At 42.7% G+C, this 18,695-nt stretch overlaps 1 protein-coding gene across 1 annotated transcript; it reads right to left on the bottom strand.

Annotated features, from left to right (window-relative positions):
- Window positions 1-2,343: 2,343 nt before the first annotated feature.
- KLHL23 (kelch like family member 23) lies at window positions 2,344-16,931 on the bottom strand. Its single transcript, XM_046659880.1, has 4 exons — window positions 16,619-16,931; window positions 14,474-15,688; window positions 11,235-11,387; window positions 2,344-4,408 (listed from the first exon to the last, which is right to left on the bottom strand). The coding sequence occupies exons 2-4, from the start codon at window positions 15,684-15,686 to the stop codon at window positions 4,098-4,100; spliced, it is 1,677 nt and encodes a 558-aa protein (XP_046515836.1). The 5' UTR covers window positions 15,687-15,688; window positions 16,619-16,931; the 3' UTR covers window positions 2,344-4,097.
- Between the last annotated feature and the right edge of the window lie 1,764 nt (window positions 16,932-18,695).

Raw genomic sequence — 18,695 nt, 5'->3', positions numbered from 1 at the left:
TCAGGCTAGAAAGGCCAGCCGTTTGCAGAATGGTCTAATGGTCAATGACCCTGTCACCAACTTTTTTTTTTATCTAGCACCTACCTTCCTGTCCTCAAGGGTCCCTGGAACCCATCATGTTTTATTCTTTTTCCTTCTATCAGAACGTCTTCTCAGAAAAGAATAAGTTCAACCACATGGAATTGCAAAAGTTGAAATAAGACTTAATATATTACTCTCTGTGGTAGGGAGAATAATGGTCCCCTAAAGATGTCCAGGTCCTAATTCCCAGAACCTGTGAATATGTTAGGTTATGTGGCAAAGGCTGCACATGGAATCAAGGTTGCTAAAACCAATACAGTGAGACCTGTGTTGGACTTCTATCCTACAGAATAAAACAATAAATTCATATTGTTTTAGACAACTAAGTTTGTGGTAATGTGTTACATCAGCAATAGAAAACTAATACGCTATCCAAGAAGTATTTACATTTTTACCTTTGCTTGATATCGGTCAGAGATCTTTTGGTTGCAAGAGATACAAATGCAATCACAACAAAAAAGGACCTACTGGTTCATGTAATTAAACTCTGGAAAAGACAGGAGTGGGATTGCATCGAGAAGGCTTAGAACAAAGATGTCAATGTCATCCCTTCTCCATAGTCACTGTGCCTTCTATATATCAGTTCTCCTCACTCAAACCAGCTTAGTCCTCAGAGCAGAGAACTTGGCCAACTGTAGCTCTGGACTCAGCACTGTGCTTGGGGATGAGATGCTATGATAGCCCAATTGCAAGCGTCCCATAGGGAGAGAGTTAGGTCATCATACACATACGGTCTTTGGGAGAACTAGGCAGACAGAAACCCCCAGCTGCATCTACTATAACCTAAGCAATGAAGCTGTATTTATAGTTTCAGACATTTTCAGACTAATCAACCAGGTGTTTTTGGTTGCTTTGTGTGGGGCAAGGGGAGGAAAGGGAGATAGTCTGGGGAACAGACTGTCTACTACTGGCTGATCTAGCACTTAAACTGGATCATGTACAGGGCTATCTCCTTTGCAGTCTGTTTTAGTCAGCGCTGGCTGCCATCATAAAACACCATGGACTGGACGGCTTAAACTACAGGAATTTTCTCACAATTCTGGAGCCTGGAAGTCTGACATCAGGGTGCGAGCATGGTCAGGTTCTGGTGAGAGTTCTTTTCCTGGCTTGCGGATGGCCAACTTCTCACTGTGTCCTCACATGGTGGGGAGAAAGAGAAAGTTCTCTGGTGTCTCTTATGACACTAATCCTATCAGGATCAAGGCCCTACCTTTATGACCTCATTCTACCCTGATTACTTCCATATGGGTTCTATCTCAAATACAGTCAGATTGGGGTAAGGGCTTCAACCTATGAATTTTGGGGGACACAAGCATCCAGTCCATAAAACAGGCATATATTTATTGAATGTGAAGACAAAGGTTAATGTGCCTTTAAGCAAGTACCTAGTTGTTGATCCTATTTCAGTTGCAGCTAACAACTAAGACTTGTGAGAAATAGCAACTTTTAAAGTTTGGATACTTAAGAGTTCTCTTAATTAAGTCATGCTTAAAATCATCCCCACGATTTTAATTATTTTGTAAAATACTGTTTGCCCAACCTAAAGCAATGGCTTGCATTCAATTATAGTAAAATACGTTTCATTCATACTACAGTGATGTGGAACTTCGGATAATTCTGACAGAAATGTTTACCATCCTTAATCCTTTCTTGTGTGCACAAGGCAATAGCAAAAAAGGATTTTACAGAAAATAGGAGCTGCAAATTAAATGCCTCAGATCACAAACTATTTTCAAGATCCTTCAAGCATCTCCAGAATGCTTTTCTGTAAAAATATTTGATACCATCATCCTTCAAAAAAGTATGCTGGATATACAAATGAAGGCTAGACTCTGAGAATACTAAGAATAAGATGTGAGCCATGATTTCAAAACAGCCAAGACATACTATGCATATATAAATGATGAATTCCTTAAATGTGACAATGGGAGTTTTACTATGGCTGAAACAGACAGGAAAGAATTCCCAGAAGTTGGACTTGAGTCAAGATTTTATAGGACCTAGAAAAGCTAAAAAAGGGGAAAGTGACTGCAACTGTTCTCATCTATTCCATAAAACAGATCTCTAAAGCACTACTACGCAACATATTATTGGTCCAGCATTAATTGATCAATGTTCTTGAGAGCAATAAAATAGTCTATAATTCAATTATAGACTGAAAGAGTCTATAATTCAGTTGTTTCACTAGTTCAACTGTCCTTCAACTCAACTGTCCCAAACTCAAGCAGTTTTACCACATATACAGTGATTTATTTATTTTTATTGAAAATACAAAGTAATATTAAAGAAAAACATTTAAATAAATTAAAAATCATTCCATATCCCAGACACTAACACAACGAATTTCAGTTTTGCATATTACCTTACACATGCATAAAGATTTTACAAAGTCACAATCATAGTGTGCATACTATTTTGTACTGTGCTTATTTTACTGACCATATCACAGACACGTCCAAGTTTCTAGTCTTCCAAATAATTATTTTAATGGCAGTATAATACTTTACTATTTTTATTAGCCCACTTTCTTCTTTGACATGTAGATTATTCCTAATTTTTTGCTGTTATATATAAGGCAGACAGAAACATCCTCATGTGTTTACCTTCTTTCTGTTTGTTTTATTTTTATATTATTTATGGGGCAAAGATATGGTCACTTTTACGGCTCTTCTATGTAGTACCACACTGCATTCCCAAGGGGTTGTATCAATTTAAAATGCCATCTGAAATGAATGCATTTAAACAGTTTCTTTCTAAAATTTTTTTAAAAAATCAGAAGTGTTAGGTAGTTTTAAACTTCCATATTTAAAGTTAAAAATAATTACTTTCTCTTGAAAAAAATGAAGAGTGTGGATAGATGGTCTAAGAGGTGACTAAACATTTAGATGAGTTAACTCAAGCATTGCTTCCCATCTCGTCTCAAGTTATGGCGCACCTGGAGAGTGATGTTGTAGGCACAGTGGGGAAAATGGACAAAGGTGTTTCTGGCCCAGAAGCTCCAGCCACCCAGAACACCTCTGGCCACCCCAAGGGTCACGGGGATCCCTATCTAGGCATACCTGTGACCCAAAGTGCCCCTGGGCCTGAGTCAGGAAGCCCAAGAGGAGAGGCTAAGTGACTCATTCCAACTCACAAAATCTAGTTAGTGGCAGAGCTGGGAAATGAATGCAAATTTCTTCTCATCAATGCATTTTCTACTATATCACAACTCTTCTACAGGCTTGCTGGCTCTAAAATTCAACTGTATATGCAGTCATAGATCTATACTTAAGAATAAAGAGGATTTTCTAACATGCTTAAGCTAAAGACTCCTTAACCAGCAATTTACAGCAAAGCTAAAACTTAAAAATAGCTCTCAGCAACAGCAAATGTTTGACTATTTCCTCTGCAACTTTTCAGATTTGCCATTCTTTTAAATTTACTTTGTAAACTCTGAACAGTAATAATCTTTTGCACAGTATCTTCTATATCTCTGGTAGTAGTAAATAAAGAATAACAATAAATTATACATACTGCAAAGAAAAAAACAAAGTAAGTTCACACACTAAATAACTCTAAAGGTGAAAAAAAATGTTTTTAAAGTGTTGATTTTGTAGAGGTAGAGAAGATTTCCTCCTTACATTTCAAATTCTTTGCTAGCTAATGGAACCTTACTGTACACTATCTATTACATTACAGGGTCATAAGAGACATTTCATTCCACAGAATGATTCTGACCTACACCCAGTGTTGATGCTACCAGGAGAAAAAATTCACTACAAAGGTATTTTACCTTTTACCAAGTATCCAACATTCCATATCACCTTTGAAAAGCAGAGATTAAAGGTGTTAACCCTACTGATTCAATTGTAAAGATACATAAGATTTTTCTTGACCATTAATCACTGGGTTGGGGTGTAGAGTAAGAATTTACCTATTATGTGCCAGGCCCCAAAGCAAGTAAGGGACTCCAAACCCTGCATTCTTTTTTACTACACCCTAAAAGAGTGACTACTTGGTCATTTCTATGGATTCAATCAGACGTTATACACACAAACACATCCGTGGGACCGCATGGCACTTGGAAGGTTACCCACTATTTCCCACTTATTAAGATCTGGATCATATTTCTCAATGCTCTGAAGATATGTTCCCTTCGAGTAGGAATATCCTCCAGTGACATAAATACATCCATTCATGATGACGGCACCACACTCCATCCTCCTCTCCATCATGGGCGCTATCTCTCTCCATTCATTTTGTTCAGGGTCATAGCATTCCGTGATTGTAGTTTGTCCACCAACCAGATAGAGCTTATTTTCAAATGGAACTGAACACAATCCATATTCTATTAAAAAGAAAAAAGCAAATTTTTCTTCAGATAACAAACAAAAGAGATACTTCAGTTTAGTGATGTAATAATCCTTTACAATTTATCGTATGAAAATAGAGTAGTCGTGACATTTTGATTCCAGCACACACTATTGCAACTGAGCCTTAAATTCCATTCCTTCTCACCTGATTCAGATTACCTGTCCCGTCATTCTCTCTCAGGTCATCCTTAAACTGGCTTTGCAGAATGTCAGGGATGAACTCATCCTCAGACCACTACCCTTCTGGGAATTTCCCAAAACTTTTTTTTTTTTGGTGAGGAGGATTGGCTCTGAGCTAACATCTGTTGCCAATCTTCCTCTTTCTGCTTGAGGAAGATTGACCCTGAGCTAACATCTGTGCCAATCTCCCTCCATTTTGTATGTAGGATGCTGCCGCAGCATGGCTTGATGAGCAATGCGTAGGTCTGTGCCCAGGATCTAAACCCACGAACCCTGGGCTGCTGAAGCAGAGCACATGAACTTAACCATTATGCCACCAGGCAGGCCAACAGACATCTTTTATATTACACCTATGTGTAAAAGATGGTAGCAGTAGAGTTCCTCTGACACAAACATACTAGGTGACTGGTGTAGGTTCCTTCAGGTCTTAGCAGCTATCCTGGTAACCAGTGGCAACGTGTAGTGTCTGCTGCCACAGATACGACATGGATTACCTTGCTTGTCTCTCTCACACCGCTGGTCAAGTTAAAGACACAAGAAGTTAGAAAAACCCACAACCAGATTAGTGGGAAACTACAGTCTATGATCTTAAGAAGCCGTGAGAGGTGCTCAAAGGCAGAGGGCCGCTGTGTGAGGCCTGTCTCCCACAGCTGGGAGTCTGCCTCTAGGGGGTCAGCCTTTCAGGCTGTTTTAATTTTTCCCTTTTTATCTATCTCCCCCTCCACATCCAAACCTGCCGGCTCTTCAAGGCACCTGGATCGTGTGCAACTTCACTTCCTCTCTCTTCTTCCCAGCGCTATGACTAGCGTGAGGCAAGTGAGGCATCTAGAGTCCCAGACAGAAGCAGGCTCTCCCGCTCTGAGTGACTCCAATTCTGTGCCTCAAGCGGCTCCCTTGCTCACTCTAGTCCCCGCCCTGGTTCTTCCATGCCCCCATTTCTAACATCACTACTAGCCTGTGAGTTCATTCTCTGGAAATATCAACCACAAGATTACACTTAGGGGCCGGCCCCCTGGCCGAGGGGTTAAGTTCACGCGCTCTGCTTCAGCGGCCCAGGGTTTCGCTGGTTCGGAGCCTGGGTGCGGACATGGCACATGCTCATCAAGCCATGCTGAGGCGGTGTCCCGCGTGCCACAACTAGAAGGACCCACAACTAAAATATACAACTATGTACTGGGGGGATTTGGGGAGAAAAAGGAAAAATAAAATCTTAAAAAAAAAAAAAAGATTACATTTAAATGCTTCTAGCTGCAGACCTGAAGGAAGAGCAGGATTTGTCAGTGGCACTAATACTACAGCTAATAAATGAAGATTTAGCCTGCCATCGCTGAGCTGTTCCTTCTGCCTGGAAGTCTCTTCTTTTCCCAGGTGTTTGCACAGCTGCCTCCTCCTTGTCATTCAGGTCTCATCTTACTGTCATCTCCTCAGAGGGGCCTTCCCTGACCGTTCAACCTCAAGTGGCCAGTCAGGCATCTGTACCACAACACCCTATTTTAATTCTCTCTGCGGCACTTCTCATTATCTGATATGTTTCCTGTTTACTGTCTCTCTCCCCCTTCTAACAGTGCAGAACTGTGTCCTGCCCATCACTCCATTCCCAACTGGAGAATGGCGAGTGTCTGGCACCTTGTAAGGACTCAGTAAATGTATGCTGGATCCACAAATCAGCTGTACCTTGTATCCTCTGCACCCAAACGTGCGCTCCTATTATTTTGTGGAAGAAAAGCTTCTAAGCCTCACCTTAGAAAGAGATAATGTACAATCAGAAATGTGATTTCCCCTTAAGTATGGAAGACAAATTCTTATCATTAAAGTTCTTGTTATCTAGGTTCGGAAGGCTAAGAAAAGGTCTCAGAAGATGGGCATTTTTGTTGAGTTCACATACTGTTATTCTTAAGTTTCTGACATCCAAGAAAATAGGAATTCTTCCACCTCTGAAAAACCCATTCGTTACTTTACAGTTATATATGTGTCGAATTTTTATAGGATTTAGTTCTTTCAAGTACTTGTGAAATATTGTTTATATAAATTATATGAGTTATTCCATCAAATGGTTATTGTGAAAATTAATGATGATTCAAAAATCCTATTAGTGTAAGTGATTCAACAATGAGCTTACTAGGCTTTCCTTAAATTATTCAAAATTTACAAAAAAAACCTCCAATTTGTGAGTCTTAGTTAAGAGAGGAGTTTAAAATAAAGTGATTCCTGATATTTGTCCCCCTGTTACGCAAATATAACGTAATCTTCTGTTACTGTTGATGGCAACTTTTTCGTCCTCAGCTGTAACTGCCTTTTTTCTTGCTGGTCACTCTATGAAGCTGCTGAGACTAAGAGACTGTGTCTTGTTTATTGAGCTCCTAGCACTGCGCATCACACACAGGAAGCCCTCAGCAAATATCTGTTGGACAAATGAATGAGTGACCAATTTTAAAGCAAGCATGGGAACGGCACCATCTGTCACGGCTCAAAGAGTTTACACACAAATATTCACTATAAACATATGGCAGTCTGGATTCAGCGTCACGTGAGTGATAGGAACAAAGCCATGTCGGGATTCAGACACAACCGTAATATTTTCAGGTATTCAATACCCACCGAAATGACTTAAAATTTTTTTCCTAAGTTTTTTCTCATTGAAAAGACCTGTAAAGTTTATCTAATCTAACTTCCTTACTTTACTGGAAAGTAAGACCCAGCAGCTTAAGCCACTGCCCAAGAACAGGCCAGTAAATAAATGGCAGAGCCAGGAAAGAACTCTCCCCATTTGACGCAGCTCTCCACGGCTTTTTCTCCTTCGTCACTTACTGCTGCTTTCCTGTTCTTCACACACTCTTCTTCCTCAGCTCATCCCTTAACTAATGCTGTTTCCCAAGATTCTGTCCTTGGCTGTACTGTTGGTCCCACCTTCCTAAGGCATCTCATTCATCCTCACAGACAAAGCCATCCTCTCCAAGCAAACAACCTCAGATCTCCATATTCACCTGCTTCTTCCTCCTGAGTTGCAGACCCATTGTCTCCCATTGCTTGCCGGACAGCTCATCTGGGTTATCCAACTAGTCCTTCAAATAGAACTATAAAACTGAGCTCATCATCTCTCCTCTTCTCCCTTCCTACTGGCTGCTCCTTCCATGCTCCCCATCCTCCCAGTCAACCAGCCAGAGACCCTGGTCGACTGTCAACTCCTTTCTCTCCCTCATCTTCTATCCAAAGTAGCAATTACTACCAATTCAATCGATGTTGAATCTACACCATTCCTCACATCTGCCCATTTTCTACTCCTACCACCTCAGGCTTTCAGTATTTCTCACCTGGTTTATTACAATAGTTTCAGCAGATCTCCTTGCCGTCTTTCTCCCAATCTATTCTAAAAGGAGCTCTCTTCTTAAAACTGGAACTGATCACACATCACCCCCTTGCTCTGAAGCCTTTGATAGTTCTCCATTTTTTAAATTCTCCTGACTGCCATTCAAAGCCCTCAACCGAACTCTGCCATCGAATCTCTCATTCTACCCTCTTACCTCTCATTCATACACATCTACTTCCAGGTACTGTAATAAATCTGGAACTTTCCCTTCTGCCTTCCATTATTGGCTACCTTTCTGCCAGAAAAGCCTGTCTCAAAAACTACCTTCCTTAATAGCAGCCATTCTTTCAGGCCTAAATCACAAGAGCCTACTCCTGGAAGCCTTCTAAGATTGCCAGATTCCCCTTAATTAGCTTCAAGCTCTCTCTGCCCTCAATTTCAATAGCACTTATTTGTGAGACTGTCTTGTATTCCCGCTATGTATGTATATTTGCTACTAGATCCTGAGTTCCTGTGGCAGTGGAGACTAGCTCTTAATCATCTCTGTGTCTTACATTATAACTAGAATGGTATCTTCCCCCCAAGGTAAGGAATCAATAAATGTTATATTGAATTTAATGGAATTATAGTCCTCTGTTTTTCAGCTATACAAAGCTCCCACCCTTAAGGCATTAAGACAAAAGATAACATTTATATTACCTTTAAAAATAATAGCAGTCATTTCTTTGCAGTCTAAGCTATGTATCTATAAGACAGACTCAAGACCGACATTTTACGTTCCTCTGGAGGTGTTCCTAAAAAGCTAAGAAGCGCATACCTTGCTATAATTCAGAGGATATAGATCCAAATGCCTTCTAGGGCTAAGGAGATGTTAGACTAGCTGAACGAAGCAGGCTGGGGTAAGACAAACAATAACACAGGCCCCCTGGGGCTGTGATGTGATGAAATGGGAGAGACTGTGGTGAGACGGAGCATACCAGCCTCATCTAAAGGGGACGACTACATGGCCACAGTGATTGCTGCCAGGAAGCAGTATGATCCAAAGCTGCCAGATCTTCCAATTTTTCTAAAAGCCAGAAATCATGATTTTTATTTGAAATCTCCTGGATTTAAAATATTGGTAACATGCCAGTTAAACAATATTTAAACACTGTAAGAGCCAACCAGAACATAGCATGCAGGGTGCTAGTTTGATACCTTTGTTTCTTAAATTACATCAGGGAAAAGTCCAATGTAAATCAAAACTTTACAAACGGAATTATCTGTTCCCCCTGATTTGTACTGTAATTTAATATTTATTTCTGATTGATTTTTCAATTTGCCATGGCTTTTCAAACTTTGGCTTAAGTCTCACTGTCTTTTAGACTCTTTTTCAAGCAGTTAACAAGTTATACACAATTTGAATATGTTAGGGGACATTTATTTCTAAAGGAACCACTTTATGAAATATATTAAAATTTGTAATGTAAATAACTGCCCTCTCATTTGTTAATCTGACTTTTCACATATTGGATTTTCTTCGTAAACCTAAGTCAGAGTAATATCTAACTCATAAGGTTAACATGAGGATCAAATGAGATAACAGTGTAGTTGTGAAGAGCATGGCCTCCCAGCCAGACTGCCTGGATGTGAACCCCACCTCTAACAAGCACTGGCTGGCTGACCTTGGACAATTAATTTACTCTCTCTGTGCCTCAGTGACCTGTAAAATGAGATCATAGTAGTACCTAGCTCACAGGATTGTTGTGAGATTTAGATGAATACATGTAAAATTATTGGAATAGTCAGTGCCTGGCACATAATTACTGAATAAATAGGAGTTATTACTCAATATGAGCTGTTATTATTACTCTCTGTTATAATTTCATTGGTCATAACAGAAAGTGGTGGGGAGTCTGAGATAATACATCTGGGTTACTAGGAGACAGAAGGCTACCCATTCCATGATGTCTTCAGAGCCAGGACAGCCTGCAGCTGAAGTTTCTTCTTATGCAAAGCCCAGGGCACATGGAGATGCAGCACTGGATTCAGGTGTGGTCCGCCTGAACTGTGAGATGACATACATCATGTACGGGTGGAAGGAGCTGCGCTGGTCAAAAGCAGGAGAGCCTGATCCCGTAAGGAAAGGCAGACCGCTTACGGGTTCTAGCACAAGTTACGCATCAGACTGCCTGAATTTGAATCCTGGTCTACCACTTCCAAACTGTGTAACCTTAGCAAAGTCACTTATTCTTTCTAAGCCTCCATTTCCAAATATGTAAAACGGGGGTAAACAATACCTATTCACAGGGTTGTAGTTAGAATTTAAGGTAATATCTCATGCAAAATGCTTAGTCAGTACATGACCTATGGAAAGGGCTCAAGAAGGTCAGCTATTATTATTACTCTCAGATGGTTCAAGCTTGTGAATTTCAATTACACTCTCCATGACCCACACAGGAGCCTGATGCTATATGGAAAATGACTCAAAGTAGTATGGTGATATGGTGATATGAACCTTTCCTAATGCAGAAAACTTAAACATGTGGCATAACCGTTAGAGGCTATAGCTCATGCTTCCCCCTGAGCTCTCCACAAAGAGACAGGCCAAAGAATAAAACACACCACAGAAGGCAGGCCATTCCTGTGGGCACACAACACATCGCCTTTATGACTTAAAGTAAGGCCAACACAGGGCCCTGCACATTGTAGGAGTGAGTGCTCAATAGTTATTGAAACCCAGAAAGAACACGCTTCTAAAAGAGGAAACCATCTCCTGTAGAACTGAATCGACAGGTACCCTTTCCGACAACTTGACATAGTGCTTTTTAAAATGTGTGTTGTGTAAAGACACTAGGGAAAGTATTTGCAGATGAGATCTAATCAGACTAATCTAATTGTGATAGTTGTTAGATGGACATAGATATTCTGAGCCTTTTAATTACACTCATGTAGGTGGCCAGCCTGGTGGTGCAGAGGTTAAGTGCACACATTCCACTTCAGCGGCCAGGGGTTCGCCAGTTCACATCCTGGGTGTGGACACGGCACTGCTTGGCAAGCCATGCTGTGGTAGGCATCCCACTGATAAAGTGGAGGAAGAAGGGCACAGATGTTAGCTCAGGGCCAGTCTTCCTCAGCAAAAAGAGGAGGATTGGCAGCAGATGTTAGCTCAGGGCTAATCTTCCTCAAAAAAAATAAATAAATAAATAATAATAATTAAACCCATGTATAGTCTACTATACATTTAGCATTTTCTATTTCTGGCCCCTTTTACCCATCTCTTACACTGATAAGCTGTATCACAACATGTACTATTTGAGACAGTATTTTGTTACCTGGATGTGGACTGGAAGTGATGAGGCTCCATTCGTTGATATCTGAATTGTAACTCTGGACCTTGTCATAGGTGCAGCTTCCTCTGTAGCCACAGTGGCCACCAATCACGTAGATAACTTCATGTAAGACACAGGCAGTAGCATTTCCCACACCTGTGTGTTAATTAAAATCACATCTTCAGATTGATCTTTCACTCTGTTTTGCAATGAATACTGGGCTAAGTTTATTATTGTTTTTGTCATTACTGTTAGCAGATACAAGGCATTGTGCTAGGTGCTATGAGAGAGAAAAGAACGAAAAAGAAAGGCTCCTTGCACTCTTTTAAAAGAGGGTGAGACATTTACACAAATAATTAGAACACAGGGTACAGAACTACTGTGAATGTTCAGAGCAAGGAGACATTGCTTTTGACTAGGGAAACCACGGCAGGTGGTGGCAGAATTTGACCTGGGCTTTAGTAGGTAGGACTTTTGCAGGTAGAGGTGAAAGGAAGCCATACTAAGCAAGGGAAAGGCAAATGCAAAGGCTAACTGGGCCATGCCTAGTAGTCCATTTTGATTCCGACACACCGGAAGGAAAGGGGGCATACCTGGGCCTGTCATGTGGGAATTAAAGCTGGCATGGTAAGTTGAAGCCACATGGCAAAGGATCCTGATGCCCAACTAAGAAATCTAGACGTAATTCAGCAGGATTTTTAAGGTTTTTAAACAGAGGAAGGGAGGGACTACAAAGGTGGAAAGATAGAATTGGTCAGGTGCCAAGTGTTGAGGGCCTGATTTAGAAGGGGCCTTGGCTATGGAGGGGACGGTGCGGAGGAAAGAGACACAAGTAGAATAGACAAGCTTAATGACCGACTGCATCAGAGACAGCTGAGGTCCTGAGCTTGGAAAATGGGGAACGACTGATGCCATAGAAAAATGAGGAGGAGGAAGAGGAAATGGGTTTAGCAGGAGAAGAAGAGAGGACGAAAGAGCATGAGGCTCATTTTAGTTGCAAATATCAGTTTAGTCTTTCAACCAACTTTTACTTAGCACTGTTACATGCGGGGTACAGTTCAATCTCCTTGTTCATTTCTACCCTAAAACAAAAGTGAGTTTATAAGCAGGGTAGTCATGATGAAGGGAAAAAAAATTAGGAGTTCCTAAACAGCTAAGGATTTATTTCTTCTCTGTACATCCCTAGACCAAAAAAAGGAAATGAATTTGAAATTTGACTCTACTCAGTTTAAGTTTTCATTACAGGGAAAGCTGCTAGTTCACTTCAAGACTACAAAATAAAACAAACTGGGAAACACAATGTTATCCTTTCTACAGAAAAATGGGAACCTCAAAGTTCAGTGTGAGTCTACCGTCAGAACCAGTACTAGCCAAAACTGCACATAACTGACCAAGTGTCACCTTCCCCTGGGATGATTAGATATAATCAGGAATCAAAACTTCAAGTTAAAAGTAGAAAACTTTGGAATGTCAGACCCAGCTGGGAGGTGGGGAAGACTTTGGCATATGAGGGTCTCCCGATCCACTGAGGTTAAGGCAAGAACACAAGTGGCTTTCTTTCACAGTGGCTACACCACGGCAGCATTTTTTCAGCAAGCATTGTTTCAAATACAGTTTAAAAATTTTTAGTAAGGTCATAAACTTTCCTCCTCCAAGAAATATACTCTAAACTACAAAACCACTGAAACTATTATCTCATTATTAAGAAGCAGAGGAAGAAATGTATCCAGGTTTACAATAGCTGCTAAAATGTTTGAACTTTCCCGTGTCTTTCATCGCAGAGGAGGCAGATGGGACATTCTGAACTAGCCTGGAGAGGGGACTGGGAATCAGTAAGTGGGAGTCAAGCTCAGGCAGAGTGGAAAAGCCAAGCAGCAACAGCAGCGGGCTTTAAGCCACTTTCTCCCACCCTACCAACTACTGCTGAAACTTCAGGGATGCAGGAGAGTGGTCGTGATTTAATGTGAAAGATATGGCTGCCCTATCAAAGCCATGTTCTTGTATAATGACAGTCATGACAATAACGCCTAACACTTACTGAGTGCTTACTCTGTGCCAGACACTTTTCTAAGCACTTCACACGCATACATTCATTTAGACCTCTCAAAACCTAAGCTACGTAAGCTTGTCACCCCCATTGTACAGATGGCAAAACTGGGGCACAGGGAGATTATCTGCCCACACTCACTAGCAAGTAAGTGGAAGGCTGGGATTTGGATCCAGGCAGTTTGCCTTCAGAAGCAGTGTGCCTGATCACAAGACCATTGCTGCTTCTCAGGCTTCCTGCTTGTCATCCAAGGATCATATTGGGTCAGATTCCCAGACCAGGTCAGATTCCCACACCCTCACTAGTGTGAAAAAAGAAACAGAAAGGCCTGGGAAGAAACATTTGGGATAGAATGACACAAATCTGGTAACCTACCAGTTTTTGTGCAACTCTCCAGGATGAATGAATAAGTGTAATTAAATAAGATTCCAGTTAACTTTTTTTCTCGTAGGAGGGAGGGAGAGCAAGGCTAACAGTACCAAACAGCAGAAAATACAGTGTTTATCAGATAGATATTGAGACCCAATGGTGTGCCCGGCTGTGTGGGCTGCATGAGGGAGAGTATGGGATCTGCCCCTCTCCTCTCCTCTAGGAGACAAGACTTGAATCAAAAAAGCAAAGGCTATTTGTTTCTGAGAGAATGTTTTTGAGAGAAAGTAATTTGTTACACCCTATGGGATCAAATCTTTCAAGGTTTTAATGAAAGACCTTTTAAAAGAGAGAGAATCAGATGATGAGGGGAAAAAAAGCTAAACATTTAAAAGCAGAATTTAAAAGGGTTCAATTTCAAGAGCAAGCCAAAAAATAAATAAACATTACCTAATAAAACTACCCAGCTTTCTCTCTTCATTTAGCCTTTGACTTAAATATAAATTCTTAAGCCTTGAAGCAAGATTGAGGCCCCAAACAGGCTGTAGAGTAAGTAGAATGAATTATACTATTTTCACATATAAACGATATTTCTTTTCTAGCCTGAGTAATGTACTCTAATTACATAACTCTCAGAAAAGTTGGGGACTGCTATACTATATTTTTACTCTGAACACTGTGCAACATTTTTTGTAGAATCCCCAACAGTTCCTAGATAGCTTTCCAAAGTGATAAATTCTTTTAAAAATTATTTGCAAGAGAAGTGAGACCGTTGGCCCAACCTCGAACACCTAAAGAATATAGAATAAAGATAATCTGCACTTACCTTTAATCATGTTTGCAATAGGAATCCATTTCTCTTTTAATGGATCATAGAACTCAGCCTCTTCTGCTGGAGCTCCCTTTCTGTAACCACCTAAAGCATAGACACAGCCACCCAAGGTGACTGCACAGTGGTAATACCTGGCATTGAGCATTGGCAAGCCTTCTGTCCATTCATCACTTTCACTGTTATAGATCCACACAGTGTCAAGAGCTTCTATGTTATCCGTCCTGTAACCCCCGGTTACGTAAATGTTGGGTCCCAAACACGTAACACCATAGCTCTCCCTAGTATAATCTGGTATTTCTGCTCCCTGAATCCAAACATTTGTCAAAGGATCCCATATGTGAACCTCTGATAAAGGATGCCAGTAATAGCCTCCAATGATATACATTGTGGCAGTGGACCTCTGGGAAATCTCTTTATGCATGGGATTCAAAGCATTGTATATTAGAGATCGTATCTTATTTTCAGTTAGGAGGCAGCTTCTTTGAAGGCCTAAAGCTGTTTTTAAATACACTGGATCTATATCTATGTTGACATAGCTTAGCAGATTATATAGGCATTCAATTCGATTTTCTACATCATGAGCAGTCCACTTAATAACTGGCTCTATGATAGCTTCTTCTTTCCAAACACTGAGATTCTTTCTGGATAAGATAAAGAGAAACTTTTCAAGGCTGATTTCCAGAAATTCTTCTTGTTGCCATACTTCCTTAAACCTTGAACACAGAATTCTTCGCGATTCCTTCTCTAGTTCTGGACACACGTGAAATTCTGCAAAGGAGTGCATTCCAATACAATTATCGATATCTAGGTGCCTGACCAAAAACTGCTCACAAGCTTTCTTTACTGAAAGGAACTGTAGCAGATCTGCTGCTTCAAGCAGGCTTTGAACATTTCTTTTAGTTATTTCAATTTGGGAAGTGTATGCGTAATTTACAAGGCCTTCCAAAATATCATGGTGAATGCCAGAGATCTTTATTTTATTTTTAAATTTTTCTTTCATGTCAGCTGTGAACATTGCCTTAAAATAATTGCTACAAGCAGCTAAAACAGCTCGGTGACAATGGAAGATTATGCCTGAAGGACACTGAAGGGTAATATCAGTAAATAATCCATCCAAGTAAAATGTTCTGAATGCATCCAGAAAATCCACTGGATGCGCTGAATCCTTGAAAAGGTAAATATAATCCTCTTGTCCTTTTAAAGCCATGGCTGCAATAAATATGAAACAATAAATGTGTTTTCAATTTTGCGTATTATCTCAAATAACCAAGGCTAAATATTCCAATCATTATAAGGACTCATCAGCATTGAATATACTCCAAAACTAGACAAGTTCAACATTCTAAGCACCAAATGCAAAATGTGGATAGACTATTTCGTAATTTATATGACGCTCAATTTAAATTCAGGGTAGCTCGGACGCGAAACGAGGCCCCCGGATTTTTCAGCAGTCCTTTCGAGAAGAAATACTGATTTGCTACCCCACTCACTCAGTCTCTGCAATCCGCCCGGAGCTGGCGGTCCGAGAGGGATCCCACACTTGGCAAACCAAGAGTCTGAGGGGTCACCCCACTCGAGGCTGGACCTTGGCCGTCTGGGCTTGGCCCCAATTCAACCTTTTTCTCTAGCTCTGTCTCCCTTTCAACTCGCATGGAGATGCCAAGAAAGAGACGATCGAAATAGAACTGCACAGGAAGAAATCTCGGAAAAGGGAAACCTCGTGCCTTTCTGCTTCGGAAGGAGAGAAAGCAGAGGGGCCCGGTCGCGGCCGCTCCATCCCCGGCGCCCTCCCTCGCGGTCGCCACAGGGGTTTCCGCGCGCCCCGCGCCCGGGCCCCCGGCTCGGGTTCCCGCCCGGAGACCGCCCCGCCCCGGGGCCTGGCGAGGGGACTCGCCTCGAGGGCGCCGCGCGCCGCCCACCCGGCCCGGTGCCCGCGTCCCTCTGCCCTGGGACGTGCACAGGTGTGGGGAGGGCGCCGCTGGCTGCCCTGCGCGCGGCCGGGCCCGGCGCCCGCGCGGCCATTGTCTCCGCGCCTCTGCCGCGGCCCCCTCGGGAGGCGGCGCGGCCTCGGTCTCCCGCGCCCGGCCCCGCTCGCTCCCCGCTGGCTGGCCTCGAGCGGCGGCTCCGGCCCGCACCTACCTCGGGCGGCGGCTTCGGGACGCGGGGTGGCCCGCGGGCTAGCGGCGAGCGGGGGCGGGGGCGCCTCCGGACCCTCTGACCATCTTTGGAAGAGGCGCGGCGCAGGCTGCCTGCTAGTGCAGCTCCAGCCCACAGCGGCTCCTATTTTGGTGCCCGGCTGCTCCCGCCTCCAGCCGAACAGCCCCCCGCGCGGCCTGGGCCGGGGCCACTCGCGGGAACTCCCGGGTGGCGGGGCCGCGCTGCGGGCAGGGGCGGGGCGGGCGGCGGTTCCCCCGCAGCAGGTGGGACGGCTGCCCCGAGGAGACCGCCTGCGCCGCTGGCTTGCCCCTCTCTTCTTGGCTGTGTGTCTCTCTCTCTCTCTCTCCCCCCCCCCGCCCCCCCTTCCCCCCCGCCCCGCGTTTTCGCTCTGGACAAACTCTCTAAGTCCTGAATTAGGAACCTATACGGAGACTGGGAGGGGGTGCGCTTTTTTGCCTCCTTCAGTAGCTCTCACTAGCCCAGGCCCTAATGGTGGGGGAGAGCTGGAGAGGAAAGTGTGGAGAGAATGCAGCAAACCTAGAGGTCTGGGGGTGAGGTTGCCTTCAAAATGCTAGAAGTAGCTGCCGCTTTCCCACGAACGCCATCCCGCCTCCAGCAGAGCACTCAGGAGGGAGTCCTTGGGGCTGATTTGCACACTATGGGTTAACCTAGAAGCTTTGAGAAAAATTGGGAACAGCCAGGGCCAAGGATTCAGGTTACTGTATTTAGAAGAGAGTAGATGGAAGGAGCAGACTCCAGTCTTTCTTCATGGTGATATCCAGTTGGATCACATAAAGATGTCCATGTGCCTTACAATAAAGTTCATTTTCTTGTTCTAGCAAAAGCCAGTATCAAGTATTTTCATTTATCATTCATTCATTGATTTGCAAGATTTTATTGAGTGCCTGATGGGACTGGTAATAGAGCAGTGAAAGATGGTCCACAGCTCTCATGGAGCTTCAGTCCAGCCGCCTTAAGGGAGGAAGGAGACCAGGATGAAAGGAACACCAGGGCCCCAGTGTGTCTCTCAGAGTGTCATCTAAGGGACAGAATATACAAATGGACAATGGTCACACCATATATGACAACAGAACTCCCAACCACGTAAGAAGCGCAGGAAGCCGAACCACAGCCTCTGCAGCAGTGGGACCGGAAGAATGAGGACTTGGTCAACGACTGCCAACTTCCCTATTTTTACCCCTACTTCCAACTCAGGACCAACCAGAGAAAGCCAAATATGCTCCCCAAATCCATCACATAAAATGCTCGCTGCTTCTGTAGCCTGCTGCCTGCTCTCCCAGGGCAGCAACCTCCAATCAGAGCGCACCTGAGACCTTCCCTTTTTTTTCACTTTTATAAAGCTTTCCCATTCCCCTGCCTGCCTTCAATAAGGGATGGTGGTGAGCTCTCTCGCAACAGCAAGATCTGAATAAATAGCATCTGTTTTTTCTCATTTGGGTGGTTTTAGTTTAGTTCCACGTCAGACCATCGCAATTGAGTTATGTGGGATGCTGGTTATGCGGCACCCCTCAAACACTACCACCGCCCAGACTTCTCTGGGGTGGAGACCTAGGAATTTGTAACCAAGGGCATTAGGTGATTCTTTTGCACAGCAGAGGAAAGTATGTTGGACCCAAAATGGAAGGAAAATTAAAGATTTACTATCTCAACATCTGGTAGACAGTTCAGCACGGAACAAAAGTATATGAGATTTAGTTTCAGGCTTAAGATTCATCTCTGCCACTTGTCTAACAACCTTCTCTGATCCTTAGTTTTCTGATCTGTAAAACACAGAAAATATCAGTACTTTCTCAACCTAGCATAAGGTTATTGGAAAGATAAAACTACAAATGTGAAAGCACTTGGTATGTGGTATATAAAAGTTAGCTTTATAAGCAAAGGATATTTACACTTAGTTCTCCATCACAGCCTCAACTCGGAAATTAGTATCTTAACATTTCTTCAAAAATTTATGAACTTTGTAGTTAATTGTAATTACAGTTTGTCCTTCATAACTGATATTGCTGTTATTATTGGTATTATCATTCTAGGACACAAT

The sequence above is a fragment of the Equus quagga genome, chromosome 4, assembly GCF_021613505.1.
Source record: "Equus quagga isolate Etosha38 chromosome 4, UCLA_HA_Equagga_1.0, whole genome shotgun sequence".
Taxonomy (NCBI): domain Eukaryota; kingdom Metazoa; phylum Chordata; class Mammalia; order Perissodactyla; family Equidae; genus Equus; species Equus quagga.
This window is presented reverse-complemented; position numbering and strand designations above follow the sequence as displayed.

Excerpts from the sequence above, each read along its gene's own strand:
- KLHL23 (XM_046659880.1), bottom strand. The coding sequence starts at position 15,686 with ATGGCTTTAAAAGGACAAGAGGATTATATTTACCTTTTCAAGGATTCA. Across the intron at positions 11,388-14,473 it reads TATTGCAAACATGATTAAAG|GTGTGGGAAATGCTACTGCC; the intron begins GTAAGTGCAGAT and ends ATTAACACACAG. Across the intron at positions 4,409-11,234 it reads CACTTCCAGTCCACATCCAG|AATATGGATTGTGTTCAGTT; the intron begins GTAACAAAATAC and ends TCTTTTTAATAG.